The sequence below is a fragment of the Bos taurus genome, chromosome 3 (genome assembly GCF_002263795.3).
Source record: "Bos taurus isolate L1 Dominette 01449 registration number 42190680 breed Hereford chromosome 3, ARS-UCD2.0, whole genome shotgun sequence".
In the NCBI taxonomy this organism is placed as follows: Eukaryota; Metazoa; Chordata; class Mammalia; order Artiodactyla; family Bovidae; genus Bos; species Bos taurus.
Window position 1 is genome coordinate 50290108 of NC_037330.1, and position 21123 is coordinate 50311230.

At 36.9% G+C, this 21123-nt stretch overlaps 1 protein-coding gene across 2 annotated transcripts; it reads left to right on the forward strand.

The window, feature by feature from the left end:
• Nucleotides 1–261: 261 nt before the first annotated feature.
• Nucleotides 262–20395, forward strand: TMED5 (transmembrane p24 trafficking protein 5). 2 transcript variants are annotated; one of them, XM_005204300.5, is made up of 5 exons: nucleotides 262–598; nucleotides 8877–8974; nucleotides 15038–15232; nucleotides 17156–17205; nucleotides 17582–20395. In XM_005204300.5, the coding sequence occupies exons 1-5, from the start codon at nucleotides 419–421 to the stop codon at nucleotides 17641–17643; spliced, it is 585 nt and encodes a 194-aa protein (XP_005204357.1). In that variant the 5' UTR covers nucleotides 262–418; the 3' UTR covers nucleotides 17644–20395.
• Nucleotides 20396–21123: the final 728 nt, after the last annotated feature.

Here is a 21123-nt window from a genome sequence, read left to right on the forward strand (position 1 = left end):
GTCTACGCCGGACGCGCGGGGCTTGTCGGGGATTGTGGTCTGGGAGCGCGTCCGAGCCTGCCTACCCAGAACTACATTTCCCACAATTACCACCAAGACGCCCATTGGTGTGACGCCCGCCATGGGAAGCTGCGGAGGTCTGGGTGTCAGGCGGTCCGTGCTGGCCCGGTGCCTGAGGGAACCAAGGCCTAGGAGGGTGTGGAAAAGGACTGCTGGCTCCGCCTTCAGTCCCTACGCTTTGTAGACAGGCGTTTCCCTCTCGGAGAAACACCCCTCCGCCTAGGCCTTCACCTGGAGCTTTTTCAGGCTCCAGGTTTGCCTGCCAACCACGAGGAGTCCTGGAAGGAAAAGCGGAGCATAAGTGCCGATAACCCACGCCTCTCAACGCCTTTCCCAGCCCGAGATCGCCCAGGCAGGGATGGGCGATAAGACCTGGCTACCCTTCCCCGTGGTCCTCTTGGCCGCTCTGCTGCTGCCTAGGGCGGCCGGCTTCACTCCCTCCTTAGACAGCGACTTCACGTTCACACTTCCGGCGGGCCAGAAGGAGTGTTTCTACCAGCCCATGCCCCTGAAAGCCTCGCTGGAGATCGAGTACCAAGTAAGTGTAGATGTTGAGCCAGCCTCCTTCCTTTAGCCTAACTGCACGTCGTCGCCTCTCACCCGCTGAGAAAGTTTTTGGGGACCGCCCGGCTGCTAAAGAGGCGAGGGCCGCCCGGAAGCCGGGCAGCTGCGCGCCGGCTCGCGAGGCGCTGTTGTCCAGGGGCTGGGGACTAGAAGTTAGGCGGGATCTGGAATTGACTACCCGCCCTCTCCCCTTTTCTCCGGTGGGAAAGAGGCCAGCTCTAGTGATGTCGGTGGGTTTTTTCTTTGTTTAATGATTCGTCCATGTCTTTAGCCACTACGCGCGCCAGTACCGGAAATTTCACAATTCAGGCCTAATACACATTCTGTTTAATCACTGGACAAAATGACAGTTGCTTTAATCACCGCCCCCAGCCCTCAATTTCGGTATTATAAATCTATACTGTTACTTCTTCAGTTAAGGATTTTTGAATTGTGACCATGCGATGATCACTAAATCCTATTTTGGAATATTTTGAAAGGGGCTATTGGTGTGTTTAATGGTGAATTTCCTTCCCAGTTGTATGTGTGTGTCTGTGTTTGTGCGTGTGCGTGTGCTCAGTCGTTAAGTTGTCTCCGACTCTGCGACCCCATGGACTGTAGCCCGCCAGGCTTCTCTGTCCGTGAGATTTCCCAGGCAAGAGTACTGGAGTCGGTTGCCATTTCCTTCTCCAGGGGATCTTCCCGACCCAGGGGTCGAACTGGCATCTCCTGCCTTGGCAGGCGAATTCTCTACCACTGAGCCAACAGGGAAGCCCTCTGAGTTATATATATACCCATTATTTAAAAACCAAATAAGATCTAATTGTATATTAAAGCTCTGTAATCTTTTCTTCAGCATTCTAAGCATTTCTCCCATATCACTATTTTATTTTTAATAACAGCATGATGTTATAGGGAATTGCCTTAATTTATGTAGTCACTCTGGTAAAGGGTAATTTCTTAGAAGAAATCGTTAGCTCCAGTATGGCAAATTTCGATTTTTCTAGGTAGCACTGCAAAAAAAGAGAAATGCCTTCATGTGGTTCATCTTTCAACTTTTTTCATGTTACCTAATTTTTAATCAGATGTTAATTTTTTATAGTTGATGTAGAGAATCTTTTTCAATAACAGGTACTGTCATATTTAGAGCAAAATAAAGTTATTTAGAATCTTCATCTGCAGAAACTTTGAGATTAGATTATTTATAGATGAATATGGCTTCCCTGGTGGCTCAGATGACAAAGAATCTGCGGGCAATGCGAGAGACCTGGGTTCCGTCCCTCGGTTGGGAAGATTCCCTGGAAGAAGGCATGACAACTCATGCTAGTATTCTTGCCTGGAGAATCCCCTTGGACAGAGGAGCCTGGCAGGCTGCAGTCCATGGGGTCGCCAAGAGTCAGACACTACTGAGCAACTAAGCAGCAGCAGCATAGATGCATAAGGTTAAGCATAAAGTATCTAAAATTACAGTTAGTGAGCCAAGCTGAGGCAGGAACTCAGCATTTCCTGATTTCCAGTTCAGTTCAAAAGTTAATTTACTGAAGATTTACCACGTGCCAGTAATGCCTGGCGGTGAGGACACAGAGGAGGGAACAAACAAAAGAAAGAGCCCTTTTCAGGGATCTTAATATTTAAAGGTTACTGGCTTATAAACAGGGGCTTCGCAGGTAGAAGAGTGGTAAAGAATCTGCCTGCCAATGCAGGAGACTCAGAAGAAGCAAGTTGGATCCCTGGGTCGGGAAGATCCCCTGGAGCAGGACATGGCAACCCACTCCAGTGTTCTTGCCTGGAAAATAAAGTATGGTTATATGCTGTTGGAGAAGGACTTCTCTGGGTTTTCAGAAAATAATTCTTGGAGAAAATAAATAGGAACCTAGAAACATGCTTAGGTGAAACAGGAATGCAGGGAAGAGGGGCATTCTAGGAAAAGGAACAAAATGAATACGCATTTCTGAAAATGCAGTGTTACTGTTCTAGCAGTGGGCAGTATATACTGGACACTACAACTGCTGATCTTAAGGGGTGGAACTCTTAAGACTATAAAGTCTAGGGTGAGAATAGAAGAAAAAGAGATTGGAGAGGTCAGGAGGCTGGATCATGAATCTTAGCTTGTGTGCTATGCTGAGTAGCTTTGACCTTTGTCTGTATAAGGGCTACTGAAGTTAAGCAATGTGGTAACAGTCAAAAATGTTTTACAGTGTGGAATATGGATTTAAGGAGGGCAAAATTAGAGGTAAAGAAACCAACTACAGGGTTAGAAAAAGTCTAGATAAGGAAACAAGTTTTATTGTTCATCAGTCTTTACCCAGGTATTAGGAAAGAAATTGGGACTTCTGTGGCAGTCCAGTGGATATGACTTCATGCTTCCACTGCAGTGGACTTGTGTTCAATCCCTGGTCATGGAACTAAGATGCCAGCATGGCCTAAAAAAATAGATAAATAAAGGTAAACTACTGACCTCTTAGGATTAACAGCTCCAACTGTAGACAAAAAAAATGCCTAGGTCGAAATCTTGAATCTGGCACTTACAACCTCTGTGACCTTGAGCAAGTTACTTAACCCCACACTTGTAAAATATTGACAATAATAGTAAGAGTTGATTTGAAACAGTTAATAAGTGTTTATGTACCACCCCAAACAGATAGTAAAAGTTCAGTATATGTTAGCTTTTTTATGTTTACATTTTTCGAGTTTTATATATAGTGGGTTAGCTTTATATCAGCACTTGGCATCTTTAATCACTCAAAAAGACTGTTCCCTTAAAGCATTCTGTCTAAACTGTTTTGATTAAGGAAAGAATTAAAATCATTTGGTGTTTGTGGTCCTAGACAATGTTGCAAAGGTTCGTAGGGTAGAAATCTTCAACCCCTTGCATTTTCCAACTCTGTCATTAATTTTCCAATAACTACAAGCTACTGGGTTTTGTCTTCATTTTTAAAATGTCAGGTAACAAACTTTTCTAGACATTGCCCTTGGTTTACTGTGACATATTAAAAATTTTAACCATTTCACACTTTTCAGGTGTAAGAGGACACTTTTAGGGTAACTGACCAGTCCCATTATATATTAAGTTCTTGGAATTTTTAAATGTCAATACATATATATCTTATGAGTAAAATAGATAATTCATTTAAATTTTTTATTATTGAGTGCTTAGTTTCTGTAAGCTTTATGTTAAGTACTGCAGAAACAATGGTGAGTAATACTATACTCTGTGTACAGTAATACTAGATTCTTGCAGTCTAGTAAGGGGATAGACGTTAATCAAATTAATACAAGTTCAGTTCAGTTCAGTTCAGTTGCTCAGTCGTGTCCAACTCTTTGCGACCCCATGAACCGCAGCACACCAGGCTTCCCTGACCATCACAAACTCCCAGGGTTTACCCAAACTCATGTCCATTGAGTTGGTGATGCCATCCAACCATCTCATCCTCTGTCGTCCCCTTTTCCTCCTGTCTTCAATCTTTCCCAACATCAGGGTCTGTTCAAATGAGTCGGCTCTTCCCATCAGGTGGCCAAAATATTGGAGTTTCAGCTTCAACATCAGTCCTTCCAGTGAACACCCAGGACTGATCTCCTTTAGGATGGACTGGTTGGATCTCCTTGCAGTCCAAGGGACTCTCAAGAGTCTTCTCCAACACCACAGTTCAAAAGCATCAATTCTTCGGCACTCAGCTTTCTTTATAGTCAAACTCTCACATCCATACATGACTACTGGAAAACCATAGCCTTGACTAGATGGACCTTTATTGACAAAGTAATGTCTCTGCTTTTTAATATGCTGTCTAGGTTGGTCATAACTTTCCTTCCAAGGAATAAGTGTCTTTTAATTTCATGGCTGCAATCACAATCTGCAGTGATTTTGGAGCCCAAAAAAATAAAATCAGCCACTGTTTCCCCATCTATTTGCCATGAAGAGTTGGGACCAGATGCCATGATCTTAGTTTTCTGAATGTTGAGCTTTAAGCCAACTTTTTCATTCTCCTCTTTCATTTTCATCAAGAGGCTCTTTAGTTCTTCTTCACTTTCTGCCATAAGGGTGGTGTTATCTGCATATCTGAGGTTATTGATATTTCTCCTGGCAATCTTGATTCCAGCTTGTGCTTCTTCCAGCCCAGCATTTCTCATGATGTACTCTGCATGTAAGTTAAATAAGCAGGGTGACAATATCCAGCTTTGACGTACTCCTTTTCCTATTTGGAACCAGTTTGTTGTTCCATGTCTAGTTCTGTTGCTTCCTGACCTGCATACAGGTTTCTCAATAGGCAGGTCAGGTGGTCTGGTATTCCCATCTCCTTCAGAATTTTCCACAGTTTATTGTGATCCACAGAGTCAAAGGCTTTGGCATAGTCTATAAAGCAGAAATAGATGTTTTTCTGGAACTCTCTTGCTTTTTCCATGATCCAGCAAATGTTGGCAATTTGATCTCTGGTTCCTCTGCCTTTTCTAAAACCAGCTTGAACATCTGGAAGTTCACAGTTCACGTATTGCTGAAGTGTGGCTTGGAGACTTTTGAGCATTACTTTACTAGCGTGTGAGATGAGTGCAGTTGTGCGGTAGTTTGAGCATTCTTTGGCATTGCCTTTCTTTGGGATTGGAATGAAAACTGACCTTTTCCGGTCCTGTGGCCACTGCTGAGTTTTCCAAATTTGATGACATATTGAGTGCAGCACTTTCACAGCATCATCTTTTAGGATTTGAAAGAGCTCAACTGGAATTCCATCACCTCCACTAGCTTTGTTCATAGTCATGTTTTCTAAGGCCCACTTGACTTCACATTCCAGGATGTCTGGCTCTAGGTGAGCGATCACATCATTGTGATTATCTGGGTTGTGAAGATCTTTTTTGTATAGTTCTTCTGTGTATTCTTGCCACCTCTTCTTAATGTCTTCTGCTTCTGTTAGGTCCATACCATTTCTGTCCTTTATTGAGCCCATCTTTGCATGAAGTGTTCCCTTGGTATCTCTTAATTTTCTTGAAGAGATCTCTAGTCTTCCCCATTCTATTGTTTTCCTCTATTTCTTTGTACTGATCGCTGAGTAAGGCTTTCTTATCTCTCCTTGCTATTCTTTGGAACTCTGCATTCAAACAGGTGTATCTTTCCTTTTCTCCTTTGCTTTTCGCTTCTTGTCTTTTCACAGCTATTTGTAAGGCCTCCTCAGACAGCCATTTTGCTTTTTTGCATTTCTTTTTCTTGGGGATAGTCTTGATCCCTGTCTCCTGTACAATGTCAGGAACCTCTGTCCATAGTTCATCAGGCACTTTGTCTATCAGATCTACTCCCTTAAATCTATGTCTTACTTCCACTGTATAATCATAAGGGATTTGATTTAGGTCATACCTGAATGGTCTAGTGGTTTTCCCCACTTTCTTCAATTTAAGTCTGAGCCACAGTCAGCTCCCAGTCTTGTTTTTGCTGACTGTTTAGAGCTTCTCCATCTTTGGCTGCAAAGAATATAATGAATCTGATTTCTGTTGCTATGAAGCTAACTGCATAAGCCTAAGAATGTTTAATAGAAGGACTTGATTTTATCTGGGAATTGAAAGAAGACATCCTAGAAGTAGAGTTCAGATCTGTGAAGAATCAGGCTTACTAGGGATAAGGGGGTGGAACAAGGTGATAGGTAAAAAGAACAGCATGTGGCAATCCAAGGCTTTGAGGCAGAAGACTGAAGAATACCTTTGAGGGACTGAAAGACTATGACAGGGGAAAGTGGGACTCATTCATCCTGATCCATTGAAATCATTAGGAAGTTTAATTTAGATTTATGGTATTGTTTATTTTAAATAGGTATTTTGTGTATTTTAAAATTAGCTTCTATATTTTTAAATGACATTTAAGCCTGCTAGTCATTACCAATAATACCTTTTGCTTTACTGAAGTCTATGCTTAATTTTGTGATATCACTTATTTTTTGATTTAATGGATATGACTTTGGGATTTTGGAGGGGAAACTTTAGTAATTTTAGAATGTTTTGAGTCCTTAGATATCAGAAAATGGTTTTATCTTTTGCTTTCTCTTCAGTAATATTTGGGAACATTGACTACATGTGATGTTTTAAAATCCCTTGTGATTTTTACATCTAGTGTATGTGCAAGAATGCTGGTGCCATCCCTGTTCTTGTTATTTTATAGTTCTCTACTACTACTTCAGTTTCTAGGTGGTTCTTTTCAAATCCTTTGGAAAAGTCAGTAGGAGGCTTATTAGGTGGTTATTTGAAATCTTTAGCTCTGTCCTTCATAAAGTCTTACCATTTCCTGCATTGTTCTTATCTATACTTTTTTGCTTTGTTCTGAGAATTCTTTGGCTCCTTTTCTCTAATTTTTAGACTCTATCCATGTCTATTCTGTTGTTGTTAAGGCTTTATTCATTAGGGCTTTATTTGGGCAATCACATTTTGGGTTTTTCTAAGAATTTTTCATATCAGCATCTTCATCTTTTATCGATTTTTATGTTCTTAAATTTCTCTGAGGATATATATTACATTTATCTGATGAAACATATTTTTAAATCTGTCTACATTATTTTCCAAAATTTGATCCTCTGAGAAAAGCTGCTGCTGCTGCTGCTAAATCACTTCAGTCGTGTCCGACTCTGTGTGACCCCATAGACGGCAGCCCACCAGGCTCCCCCGTCCCTGGGATTCTCCAGGCAAGAACACTGGAGTGGGTTGCCATTTCCTTCTCCAGTGCATGAAAGTGAAAAGTGAAAGTGAAGTTGCTCAGTCGTGTCCGACTCTTCACGACCCCATGGACTGCAGCCTTCCAGGCTCCTCCGTCCATGGGATTTTCCAGGCAAGAGTACTGGAGTGGGGTCCCATCGCCTTCTCCGTGAGAAAAGCTGCTGCTGCTGCTGCTAAGTCACCTCAGTCGTGTCTGACTCTGTGCGACCCCATAGATGGCAGCCCACCAGGCTCCCCTGTCCCTGGGATTCTCCAGGCAAGAACACTGGAGTGGGTTGCCATTTCCTTCTCCAATGCATGAAAGTGAAAAGTGAAAGTGAAGTCGCTCAGTCCTGTCCAACTCCCAGCAACCCCATGGACTGCAGCCTACCAGGCTCCTCCGTCCATGGGATTTTCCAGGCAAGAGTACTGGAGTGGGGTGCCAAGTAACATGAAAAAGCAGACATTGGTTTCAGCAAATATTTGGTGTTTCTGTTTTTAGAATTTTGAGATTAATAGATATTGGTAGCTAGATGTATTCATTGTTCAGTGGAGTATCTCTAGAAAGTTCTTACTCTTAAACTCTTTTAAGATTTCCTAGGTTTCTAGTATTGTTATGGATTATATTGATACCTTTTGTTCATTTCACTGAAATTTAAAGAGGAAAAAGAATTGTGTATATTTAGCTAGCCACTCAAAACCAGTTCTGTTGGTCAGTAAGTAGAGCACAAGAATAGGTAATCTATTATTCCATTAAAGCCATGAAGAAAAAGAAAATGGAGTTAAGAAAAACAGTAGCCTTTGAAGTTAGATTGCTAAATTCACATTGTGACCATACCACTTATTTACTATCTCACCTTAGACAACCTTCTCTGTGCCTGTTTTTTGAGGGTTTTTAAAATTTTCTTGAGGAAAGGGGTGTTTGTTTTGGTTGTTTTCGCTAAAATGAAAACAATAATAGAACCTACGTTTTAGAGTTGTTGTGAGAAATAAATTAATCCACATAAAGCACTTAAAACAATGTGTGGCATAAACCATAATTGTTAGCTGCCATCATCATCATCAGGACATTTTGAAATTGTAAAGGAACAAGCTGAATTATTTGGCCAGTAAGTAAATAGCCTACTTGGAATACATAATTCATACTGGGAAATAATAGGTGATGTGTTGAAAAAGTCAGTTGGAATCAGATTATAAACGTCTTGAGTTCCAGGCTGAGAAGTAGCTAATACTGAGGAGGAAACAAACTCAGAAAAATTACATAGCAAACCCTAAATTGCTGAAGGAAAAGGGTCTACAAATTTAACTCCTTTCTGTGTTTCTTTCTAATCCATAGGGCTTCTCGATGAAGGTACTGTTCTAGGGAGATTATTTCAGTAATACTCCTAAGACCTAAATTTAAGTGATGGCAGCAGGAAATGGCAAGAAAGGGACAAGTTCCAAAAATGAATGGAATGGAAAAAAATGGTCTTTCCTTTCTAGCTCTAACATGAGTGTGTTGACCTTCTTACCCTTGTTAAGGTTTAGAAATGAAATCTTTTCATCATATAATCTACTTTTTATTTTCAGCATTTGTAAAATGTACTCTTCTCTTCTTTGCCTTTCTGCAGGTTTTAGATGGAGCAGGATTAGATATTGATTTCCATCTTGCTTCTCCAGAAGGAAAAACCTTAGTTTTTGAACAAAGAAAATCAGATGGAGTTCACACGTAAGTTATCTCTTAGTTGGGTTCCATGAACTGAATACCAGTGGGAACAGGGAAATTTAGCACATTTGATACTAAATATTAGCATGAAATGATTCCATATGAACATTTTAAACAGTTCTTTTCAGTGATCTATCTTAAACTAAAGTGTCATCTTGTTTAGGCATTTTCTTTTGATCTTGACTGAGTTTTTGCTTTGCTTTGGTTAATGAGATGAGTATACCACAGGTACTGCTTTCAATCTTCTGAGGCATTTTAAAACCTGCCTTTCTGGCCACCACAGGCTTTTTCTGTTATAAGTTACTATTCCAGGTATATAACTTGAACTGGTGGCCGTATCATTTTTGCCAGTAGTTTTCTTAAAACAACAGTACAGTGATACATCTTTATGTGTGTGTGTGTAAATTTTTATTTTCTTCAAATGTCACTCTTTTTAGATAATTAGAAGACCTGAAAGTAAAAGATCTGACCACAGGAAACCCTATAGAAAATGCTTTTTATAATTCCAAGTTTAAAATTTGATAAAAGGCCATATATTGTACCTCATTTCTCTTTTTTTCATCTCACCAGTGTTTCTGTTTCATTGTATTATTTTACTGTAGCACTTTTGTTTACTCAGTATTGTTACTGAGTTTAAACTGTGAGTATATAGGAATAAGAAAATCAAATACGGAGTGTCCAATATTTGCCATAAACTAGACTTTTCATTTTATATGCTTTTGGAGAAGGAAATGGCAACCCACTCCAGTGTTCTTGCCTGGAGAATCCCAGGGACGGGGAGCCTGGTGGGCTGCCGTTTGTGGGGTCGCACAGAGTTGGACACGACTGAAGCGACTTAGCAGCAGCAAATTAATCATTCCAACCCCCTGTGAGAGATATTCTTTGATTCTCCAATTCCCATTTTACAGACAAGGAGGCTTAGAGAAGTTAAATAAGACTGCAGGCATATACATTTATTAGGAGGAAGGAGAATGAACCAAAATTCTTGCTTCTACTATACAGTGCTTAGAACATTTCTAGCACATAGTCTTTGTTAACCAAAGTACCTGGCATATAACTGTTACTCAGTAAATATGAATACATGTATGAGTGAACGAGGTGGGAAAATGTCTCAACCATCGTTTTCTAAGATACTCATTTTAATGTGCTTTCAAAAATGCCATTTTACCTATGTAGAGTTCTAAAAAAAAAATTGCATAAACTACTGATAAATAAAATCAGAAGTGGTAATTTTAAGTCAGTTAAGGTGGCTATACCAGAATTAACTATGCTTTCTCTTTGATAGGTATATGAACAAGAGCCAAAAATGAAGTTCATCTTTAAATTTCAGAATATAGAAAATGTATAGAATTTCTGTCAATTTTAATTACTCTCCCATTTTCTGCTTTCATTTAGAGATTAGGGGGGAAAAGGTATGTTACTACTTTCTTAGAAAGAATTGTTGTTCAGTCCCTAAGTTGTGTCCAACTCTTTGTGGCCAGGCTCCTCTGTCCTCTACTACCTCCCAGAGTTTGCTCAGACTCATGGCCATTGAGTCAATGATGCCATCTAACCGTCTCATCCTCTGCCACTCCCTTCTTTTGCCTTCAATCTTTCCCAGCATCAGGGTCTTTTCCAGTGAGTCAGCTCTTCGCATCAGGTGGCCAAGGTATTGGAGCTTCAGCATCAGTCCTTCCAATGAATTTTCAGGGTTGATTTCCTTTAGGATTGACTGGTTTGAGCTCCTTGCAATCCAGGGGACTCTCAGGAGTCTTCTCCGGCACCACAATTTGAAAGCATCAATTCTTCGGCACTCAGCCTTCATTATGGTCCAACTGTCACATCTGTACATGACTACTGGAAAAACCATAGCTTTGACTATACAAAGTTTGTTAGCAAAGTGATGTCTCTGCTTTTTAATATGCTGTCTAGGTTTGTCATAGCTTTCCTTCCAAGAAGCAAGTATCTTTTAATTTCATGGCTGCAGTCACCATTCACAGTGCTTTTGGAGCCAAAGTAGTGAAAATCTATCACTGTTTCTTTCCAACTTTTCCCCCATCTCTTTGCCATGAAGTAGTGGCCTGGATGCCATGATCTTAGTTTTATGAATATAGAGTTTTAAGCCAGCTTTTTCACTCTCCTCTTTCACCTTCATAAAGAGACTCTTTAGTTCCTCTTCACTTTCTGTCATCTGAAGAGTGGTACCATCTGCATATCTGAGGTTTATATTTCTCTTGGCAGTCTTGATTCCAGCTTTGTGATTCACCCAGCCTGGCATTTCACATGATGTACTCTGCTTAAAAGTTAAATAAGCAGGGTGACAATATATAGTCTTGTCATACTCCTTTCCCAATATTGAACCCATCACTTGTTCCATGTCCGGTTCTAACTATTGTTTCTTGACTCACATACAGGTTTCTCAGGAGACTGGTAAGGTGGTCTGATACTCCTAGCTCTTTAAGAAATTTCCAGTTTGTTGTGATCCACACAGTCAAAGGCTTTAGCGTAGTCAATGAAGCAGAAGCAGATGTTCTTCTGTAATTCTCTTGGTATCTCTATGATCCAACAATATTAGCAATTTGATCTCTGGTTCCTCTGCCTCTTTGAAACCCAGAATGTACATCTACAATTTCTCTGTTCACATACTGCTGAAACCTAGCTTAAAGATTTTGAGCATAAACTTACTAGCATGTAAAATGAGTGCAACTGTATGGTAGTTTGGCATTGCCCTTTAAATTGGAATGAAAAACTGACCTTTTTCAGTCATGTGGCCCCTGCTGAGTTTTCCAAATTTGCTGACATATTGAGTGCAGCACTTTAACAGCAGCATCATTTAGAATTTTAAACAGCTCAGGTGAAATTTCATCACCTCCACTAGCTTTGTAATAATGATTCCTAGGGCCCACTTGACTTCACACTGCAGCATGTCTGGCTGTAGGTGAGTGACCACATAGAATTATCTCTTATTAAACCATTGGGAAAAAAGAATGAGTTTATAAGAGTTCTTTTGATATGTCAGGTCACTGTTCTAAGTACTTTATGTATTAATTTTTTTTTATTCTTCCCTATAGTCCTTACTATCATCTTACCAATGAAGGAATTGAGGCATAGAGCAGTTAAGTAAATTACTGCAGGTTACACAGCTAATGAACAGCAAAGCCAGGATTTAAAACCAGTCAGCAACTCACTCTTAATCACTATACCAAATTTACAAATCTAAAAACTAAAATGAAAATTTCATCTTTAGCTATATTTTTTCAAAAAATTACTTAATTTTTGGCTGTGCTGGGTCATCATTGCTATGCACCGGCTTTTGCTAATTGTGGGCTACTCTTCATTGCTGTGCTCGGGCTTCTTTCTCATTGCAATAGCTTCTCTTGTTGCAAAGCACAGGCTCTAGAGCGTGCAAGCTCAGTAGTTGGGATGCACAAGCTTAGGTGCTACGTGGCATGTGAAATCTGCCCAGACCAGGGGTTGAGCCCAGGTGCCCTACATTAGTAGGTGGATTCTAAACCACTGGACTACCAGAGAAGTCCCTTAACTTTTTAAAGGCAATTAAAATCTGTTATGCCGCTTAAAGTTTTTTCTTAAATCAAACCTTTTAAACAAATACTGTCCTTCCAGAAGTCAAGGTTAGTAAAAAAAAAAAAAAAAATGTCTCCAGACAGAGCCTTAAACAGCTTAAGTAATACCTGTTTGTCCAGCATTGTCATATGTACCATTTTTCTAGACTGCTAAATTAGTTATTACCCTAACTCATACCAGAACTTAAGTCTCCCCCCAAAATTCAAAGATTAACAGAGATAAAGTGTATAAAAGTGTGTAAATTATAAAGGGGGATATATAAGTATTGGAGAAGGAAATGGCAGCCCACTCTAGTATTCTTGCTTGGGAAATCCCATGGACAGAGCCTGGTGGGCTGCAGTCCATGGGGTCACAAAAGAGTTGGACACAACTGATTGAGCACATACAAGTTTTGACTAGAGAAGGGAATGGCAACCCACTCCAGTATTCTTGCCTGGACAGTCCCATGGACAGAGGAGCCTGGTGGGCTACAGTCCATGGGATCGCAGAGTTGGACACAACTGAAGCAACTGAGCACGCATGTCTACAAGTAGTGGCTATTTTTATTTATAGTATATATACTAAAATCCAGTCACACTGCTGGGTAGTCATCTCTTATTCTTAAACACAGTAAATCACAAATAGGGGGAAGAGAAACAAGACTGGCTTAAAAGATGAAGATCACAGAAGGCTATAGAAAATAAAGCAAGACACCTCAGAAATTGAAGATCAAACGTATAACATCCACAAAAGAGCCAATGGCATCGTTTGGCCTGTGTAGGCCTCCTCTTGCCAAATGACTTCTAGATCGAGTAATCAATCATTCAGAAGTCCTCCGATCACAAGTATTTACTAGCATTTTGTACCACTGTTCCACGTTTTGTGTATGTGTACCTTCCAAGAGCTCATCCTTCTTGTGATATGCCCAAGAAAACCCAATGAGAGAAAATTAAAATACTGATACTATGGGATAAGATTTTGTCAGTAGGATTGAGCTTTGAAACAATACTGTTATAGCTAATTTTTGTTTTTTGGCCCATCTTGAATGAGTTTTCACCCCTAGGGGGCAGTATCTCCTCATTGAGAATATGTAGACTAAGAATGCTGCCCTTCAGAATACATATGGTGGTTATATGCTATCAGTGATACCATTAATCAGAATATAGTGGAAATTTTACCTCAGAAAATGCCCCAAATCTACGTCATATTACATAATAATCACAATGTTTTTGTTTTGTTCCTTTTAATATTGTTCCCCTATATCCATACCAGTGTTTGCTTTAGACTCCTTCAAAGGTTAAATGTATCTCCAAAGACAAAGGTATGTCATAATTAAGGACACTGCAAAGAATACAGAAGGCTTCTAGCAGTATTGTAGAAAGATCAATTAACCGAAGGTCAAAAGTTCAAGCTTCATCTATGCTTAGAATAGGCTATGTGATCGTGGGCAAGAAACTTGTATCTATGTGAACCTTACTCTACTTGCCTTGAAAAGGTCAATTATGCTTACTTTCAAATAGGATGATAAAGATTAAAAACGATGTGTGAAAGCAGTATGTAAATTATGAAGAGGTATATAAGAACTGGCTATTTTTATTAATAGTGATATATGTTAAAATCAAATCACATTGCTGAGGACTTACATGTTATGCCTAAACAAACCCTAGGTCAGAAATAAGGGGTGGGGGGGAGAGATGGAGATGGCTTAAAAGATGAGAATCACATGTTGCTCAGAAGGCTATAGAAAATGATGTAATCTGCCCCCAAATTTAAGTGATCCAGCATATTGGATAAGGAAACTTCGAATTTAGACCAACCTTCATGAACAGTCACAACAAAACATTTGTTGAACTTTGTTTTTTGTGGCCAGCAGTAGTAAATGTCATTAGCCTGTGTAAATAGTTTGTTAAAACTTCTCTCCACAAAAAGTTATTAGAAAACTATTTTGCTAAATTAACTCTGCCTAGGCCAATTATCTTTAATGTGAAGATCAAGATCGTTTAAGTTACGAGTGGCATTTATTCAGTAAAGGTAATGCCACTATGAGTAATGCTCTTGTTCTTCACCACTGAACTCATTCCTAATCTTTGTAAACTGTATTATAATTTATGTACTTAATCCAAAGGGGCCTAGAATGAAGCATTTAGGAAAATCCATTGGTTTTGAAAATTAAAAAAAAAATCTCACTTTACAAATTAATCTCAAAAGTGGAGGTCTGTAGTGATGTTTCCATATGAGTTGAACTCATTATAAATTACTTTAAATACATAAATATTAAGGTTCACTCTGAGGTATCCTATCTAGGTTTTTAATCCTGCTCCAGTGTCAAGCACATTTAAATTGCAAGTACTTGAATATCTATTTTTAGGTTACTGCTTTAAAGAAATTATAAGTTATCTTTCAGTACTATGGAGGTCTGTCAGTAAGCTAATTATAAATCATGTTATTTCTTTTACAGTAGTTTTTTCTTTGATCCCAGATGGAAGTACAGATAACTGAGGACAGTTTCTTTTTTTAATACAGGATAGAGACTGAAGTTGGTGATTACATGTTCTGCTTTGACAATACATTCAGCACCATTTCTGAGAAGGTGATTTTCTTTGAATTAATCCTGGATAATATGGGAGAACAGGAGCAAGAACAAGAGGACTGGAAGAAATACATTACTGGCACAGATATGTTGGATATGAAACTGGAGGACATTCTGGTCAGTATAGTGTTTTTTTTTTTTTAGAATAAAATAATAAAAAGTTACTAACATCTAGAGACTTTACCATGTGATAGGCACTGAGTTAGGTATTATTTACATTCTCTTACTTAGTCCTTACTTAATTCTATGAGGATTATCCACTCCATTTTCCAATAAGGAAAATTAAGGATTAGGGATATTTGGTAATTGTCTCTGTCACAGAACCAGAGAGGGAAACTCCAATTTGAACACATGCTCTTAAATACAGAACTTAGTATGTTCAAACAGAGGATTGTAATGATCTGCAGAATGCTTGCACACAAAATTGAGTAATTTTTAAATACTTAAAATATACAGGAATTTTCCCCCATAACACAGATTTTATAACGTGAAATTTGGTATCACTTGATTAATTTGGGGAATGCTGTTAACATAACTCAGCCAAACCTAGTAGTTATCAGAAACTACCACTACCCTCAGGAGTAAAAGCTTCTTTGCTTGAGTTGCTTTATGCTTTATTTATCATAAACCTGCATAAAGAAATGTGCATGTATATGAACCTGTTTACTAATGATTGTATTGCAAGTGTTGGGGAGAAAGGTCATTACCCTTCAGCCACAACTAGAGGTAATCAAATGATAGAATTTATTCAGCGATATTTATAAACAGCATATATACCTGTTACAGAACTTTCTGTAGGAGAAATAATGTGATTATTCCAAATTTGAAACCGTAATGTATAACTCTAATACTCATAACCTGAACTGTTTTTTTTAATAGTGTGATATTTTGATCATGTTGAGGTTTCTTAAGAAAACTATCAAATTATAAAAGAAGAGACATATTGTAAGATCAGTTAGCTAAGTCGGAAAATTAAATGATCATATCATATGTGTAATTCCTTCTGAGCCTTCTAAGCCTTGGTGTCCTATCACCCTTGGGGATACCACCTCTAGAGTTGTGAAGATGAAAGGTGATATGGCATATCTATAAATGCTTAAAACAGCATCTAGCAAACAGTAAGTGTTAGTTTTCTTACCTTTAACATTGTTGTTAACTGTGACTACAAACTGAAATGATTAAGCTTGATTACCATGAATATTTACCATGACAATTTTGATCTCATCATCTCATATGTGTACTAAATTTAGTTGAACTTGAGATTCAGAAGAAGACTTAGTTATCATTAGTCCAGCTCCAAACTCCCTTTCCCCTTTTATTCCATTTTGTAGATAACGAACTGGCTTAAAATGAAAATGATGCATCCATAGTCTCACTACTATGGATACAAATAGTCTCTTTTTCCCACTCATTTTTAAAATTTCAATCATATTAATATATTCTTCCATTTTAAATTTATATTGCCAACAAGTACAAAATACAAGTAGTTGTAAATTTTATTAGTATTAATACTTCACTGAATTCTCAGGAAATTGACTTCATTCACAATTAAACAAAATGAACAGAAAGTTCAGATTTAAATATGGCTTAAAATACTTAGTCTTTGTTAAAGAAAAACAAAGTGTCTTTCAGGAGTTTTTCCACTTATACTCCCCCATCAAAATTTTTTATGGCAGCAGCAAACTTGAATAAACAATTTTATACTTGACTGTCATCATCTGATACTGAAAAGAACTATGCATGGTCTTTTCATTTGGGGATCTCAATCTCATATTTTTCTGGAAAATATTTGCATTACTAGATTACCATTGCATTACAAATAGACATATATGACAAATATTATACTTTGTAGTTTTGTAGGCTTAGCAGAGCACTCTGAAATTTTGTGTATATTTTTTGCTTTTAAATGAGGATTTTAAGGTGACTATACAGGAAAATCTGTTTCTGTTATTTTCTTACTTATGCCATCAATACTTTAACATAATTTCTAATCTCAGTTTTACCGTATATTCATGTAAACCTTTTATAGTTTTTAAATCACTTCTCACCAGGACCCTACTAAAAAAATTTTTTTCAGATGTGCAACTCAGACTGCATCTTGGTAAGCTTGTTTGATGAATGTACTCTTGGAACATTTCTGTAATAAAAACATTTCTTATGGTTGTTAGGGCTAACAAGATAATGTATGTAAAATTACTGGCACTGTAGCACTCAAATATATTTTCATATTATTTTCAATTCCCAGTAGCTTTGTTCTCTTTTAGAATAATTATAAACAATAACTTAAACATATCATGAAAACTATTACATAAACTTTATGTAGTAAAGATCTTTAGGTAAATCTTAAGTAGTACCTACCCCTTAATTAAAATTGTTTTTGGATATTAAACTAGTAAGAGTACAGTGAAGCACAGTTTTAAATTAACTTAAAATTACTGAGCATTCTTTTACAATAAAATTATTTTATTTATCTCCAGGAGTCTATCAACAGCATCAAGTCCAGACTAAGCAAAAGTGGTCACATCCAAACTCTGCTTAGAGCATTTGAAGCACGTGACCGAAACATACAAGAAAGCAACTTTGATAGAGTCAATTTCTGGTCTATGGTTAATTTAGTAGTAATGGTTGTAGTGTCAGCCATTCAAGTGTATATGCTGAAGAGTCTATTTGAAGATAAGAGGAAAAGTAGAACTTAAAATTCCAGAGTACTTAACATTCACAAAAAGGGGCAGAAAAATGCAATAAACTGTTACAGTCAAGACCATTAACAACAGTCTTTTCCAAAACATTTTTAGGCATTACCATTAAGTGCGAAATAAGTATAATTTTAATATGAAAGGAAAGGCTTAACTTTCATCTGTGCAAGTAATCTTATTGTTCCGATTGTACTTAAGTGTATTGCAAATATTGTGCAGGTATAAATGAATGAAGCCATGTTAATAACAGTAGTTTCCTATGTTTGCAAAAGTTTTGCAAATGTCATTAGGTGATTTAAATAAATGAACTTTAGGCCTAAATGTAACACTGAACAATGTTTTTAGAAGACTGTTACCCAGAAGTTTCTTTGTAAATGTGGCAATTACAAATTAATTGTAGAAGTTTTTCAGTGTATCAAGTTATAAATCATGAGAATTATCTAATCATGGATATCTTTAGAAAAAACTCAACTTTTCTCTTTTTACGTATGTATCTTCTAAATGTATATAGAAACACAGCTGTGAAAAAAAGGTATGTGGGATTTTTTTATAACCAAATATATTAAAATATTAACAAAAAGTATTAGTTTTATATACCTAGCCTACATTCCTAAAAGCTGACTTTTTGAATAATTCTTAAAAATACTAAAAGCATACTTATCAAAAATAGGACAGATTTTCTCTTTGAAGTGAATAAAGATCGTTCCCAATTTCTGTAAGGATACATTCTCTCTAATAGTTAACTAAGATATAGGATTTCTAAATTAAATGAGGGGAAATCACTTTATTTTTATATTATCAATAGTGTTACATTAGTTTTAATGTATTTACTGACTTGGATGATACATTAATACCATCAGTGTGATGGAAATATTGCTAAAAGAGTTTGGACCTAATGTTAAGTAAATATCTTGAGTTCTCAAAAATCATTAAAAAAAAACAATAAAGTCAATATAAAAGAATTTAGGGAAACGAGAATATCTTATCAAAATAAAATTTACTTAAACTATAAGTATCTGGAATCTGACTGGCTTATCATAATCACTCAATCCTAATATAAACCATGAGATTAATTTCCAGTTAAGCCCTACTAGTATAAATATTTATTAGTTTTTATTGTAATTTTCATAAAATGACCTTTCTGATCACTTTATTGGCATTCAAATAAGAATCAAAAACCTACAGAAGTTTCAACACTCAATATATGAACAACTCTAGTCTTTACCATCATGTCTTAAGTACTACTAACTTAATGAATTAAACAGAATTTTTAGGTTATACCAACTTGTAATATTGTTTATGTCATGTAAGAGTTAAAAACAATGAACTGATAAACCTGAGTATAGTTGGTTAGTACTGCTGAATTCTTAATAAGCAATAATAATATCCAGAGACAATGATGGTTTCATCTATAATTTATAATCAAGTGGTACAAAATGAGAGATATTTCCCTCCATCTTATATATATTTCCCTCTATTCTTCTTAGGAGAAGAATAGAAACTTAGATTTCCCAACTTTGAGGCTTTTTTAAAGTGAGATAAACGTCATGTTTAGGTGATTACCTTAATTGGCTAAGAAAATGCTTTTAAGTGTACAGGAGTAGCCCCTGTAACACATGCAAAACAAGGGCCAGTAAGATTTTTGGTTATAAAGAGCTTTTTCCTCTTCTGATAAACTAATAATGAGAACCGAATGTAAAGTACTATAGCTAATAAAACAGTACAGATATAAACTACTGCATCTTTTCTATAAAACTGTGATTAAGAACTCTACCTCTTATGTGTGGCTGGTCACTGTACTTACTGTACTCTGATTCTTTACCTAACAATGGATTTGTTACATCATTTACATTTGATTTGTGCCACTGATTTTTTTAAACCTTTGATTCAGTAACTTCCTATTATATAATAATGGCCTTATTTAGAAAACAAAAAATTTAGGGATATTGAGGACAATTTTATTTTTATAGACAAAGTGAAAACAGATTATTTAAGAAGCATGTTACCTGTATTAACCATAGAGTAAAATTTGTATGCAAAGAACTAAATTCTTTAATATTTCTAAAAGCTTATTGTTTATCTGCATCATATGGTTTTAGTGTAGTATTTTGACATTAAAACTATGCTAAAAGTGAGTAAACTGTCACTTGACAGCTTATTTTATCTTTACTTTTTACTCATATAAACTTCTAAAATACTAAAATATTTAACTAAGGCCTAGAGTTTCACTATGATTTGCATTTGGATCCTTAATGATTGGTTTTCTGTAAATGTCAAGATAAGTGGTTGAAATAGTATTGAAATAAAGTATAAACTGAAATGTCATTTTATTTTATGTATGTTTATCCTTCTCAAGTATTATGTCCTAAAATTGACAAAAATTGAATACCTATAATTGTATGCTTCCCCAAAGAAAATTCTTTTATCTGAAATTTTCAAAGATATTGATTCAGCATGTAATGGTTTTTCAGTTGAAATTTAATAATGCACAATTAGTGTTGCTCAAATGCTTTATACTTATGAACAGACACAGCCATATTATATGAGCACTGAATACTGTGCTGAGTATATATAATAAAAATTACAATCAAAGAATGTCTTATTTATCTACCAGTCATTATAAATACTGTCTAATCTTTAAAGCCTTCATTGATGTCATCTTAAAAGTGTGCTCTCTTCCATTTGAAAACCTATACTTCTCTGCACTTTTTATTGTGAATCATTCTACCCTTTAGTAGAGTTCTGTTTGTATATGTACTTGTTCTGCTGCTGCCCAAACATGTAACTAAGAGGTACTCAAAGGTACTCAAAACAGGCAAAGATTCAGTTCTGAGAGTCTGGAATACTAAATAAGTACTCAGGGAGCTTGTTCCACTCTTCTACCCTATTACAAAAATTGATTGTTTAGGATTAGAATTTAGTTCCAGAATCTTAATTAACACAATTTGGGATTCTGGTGTCTATATTATCCTTGGATCACTTGCTAACTGGGTGAACTTGGGAAATCAAAACTCCAGTTTCAGGACTTCAGTGGTTAAGACTCTGCTCCAAGTGCAGGGGCCAGGGTTCAATACTTGGTCAGGGAACTGAGATCCCACATGCTGTAACTAAGCATTTGCATGCCATAACCAAGATCAAAGATCTCATATGCTGCAACTAAGACCCAACATAGTCAAATAAATATTTAAAAAAGAAAACAACTCCAGTTTCCTCCTTTGCAGAAGTATTTTAAGTTACATCTTAAAACTCAGTTAAAAGAGCAAATAAAAGAATCTAGTGCTTAGTGAAGGTTGATATATTATTGGTGATTTCCTTCATACCAT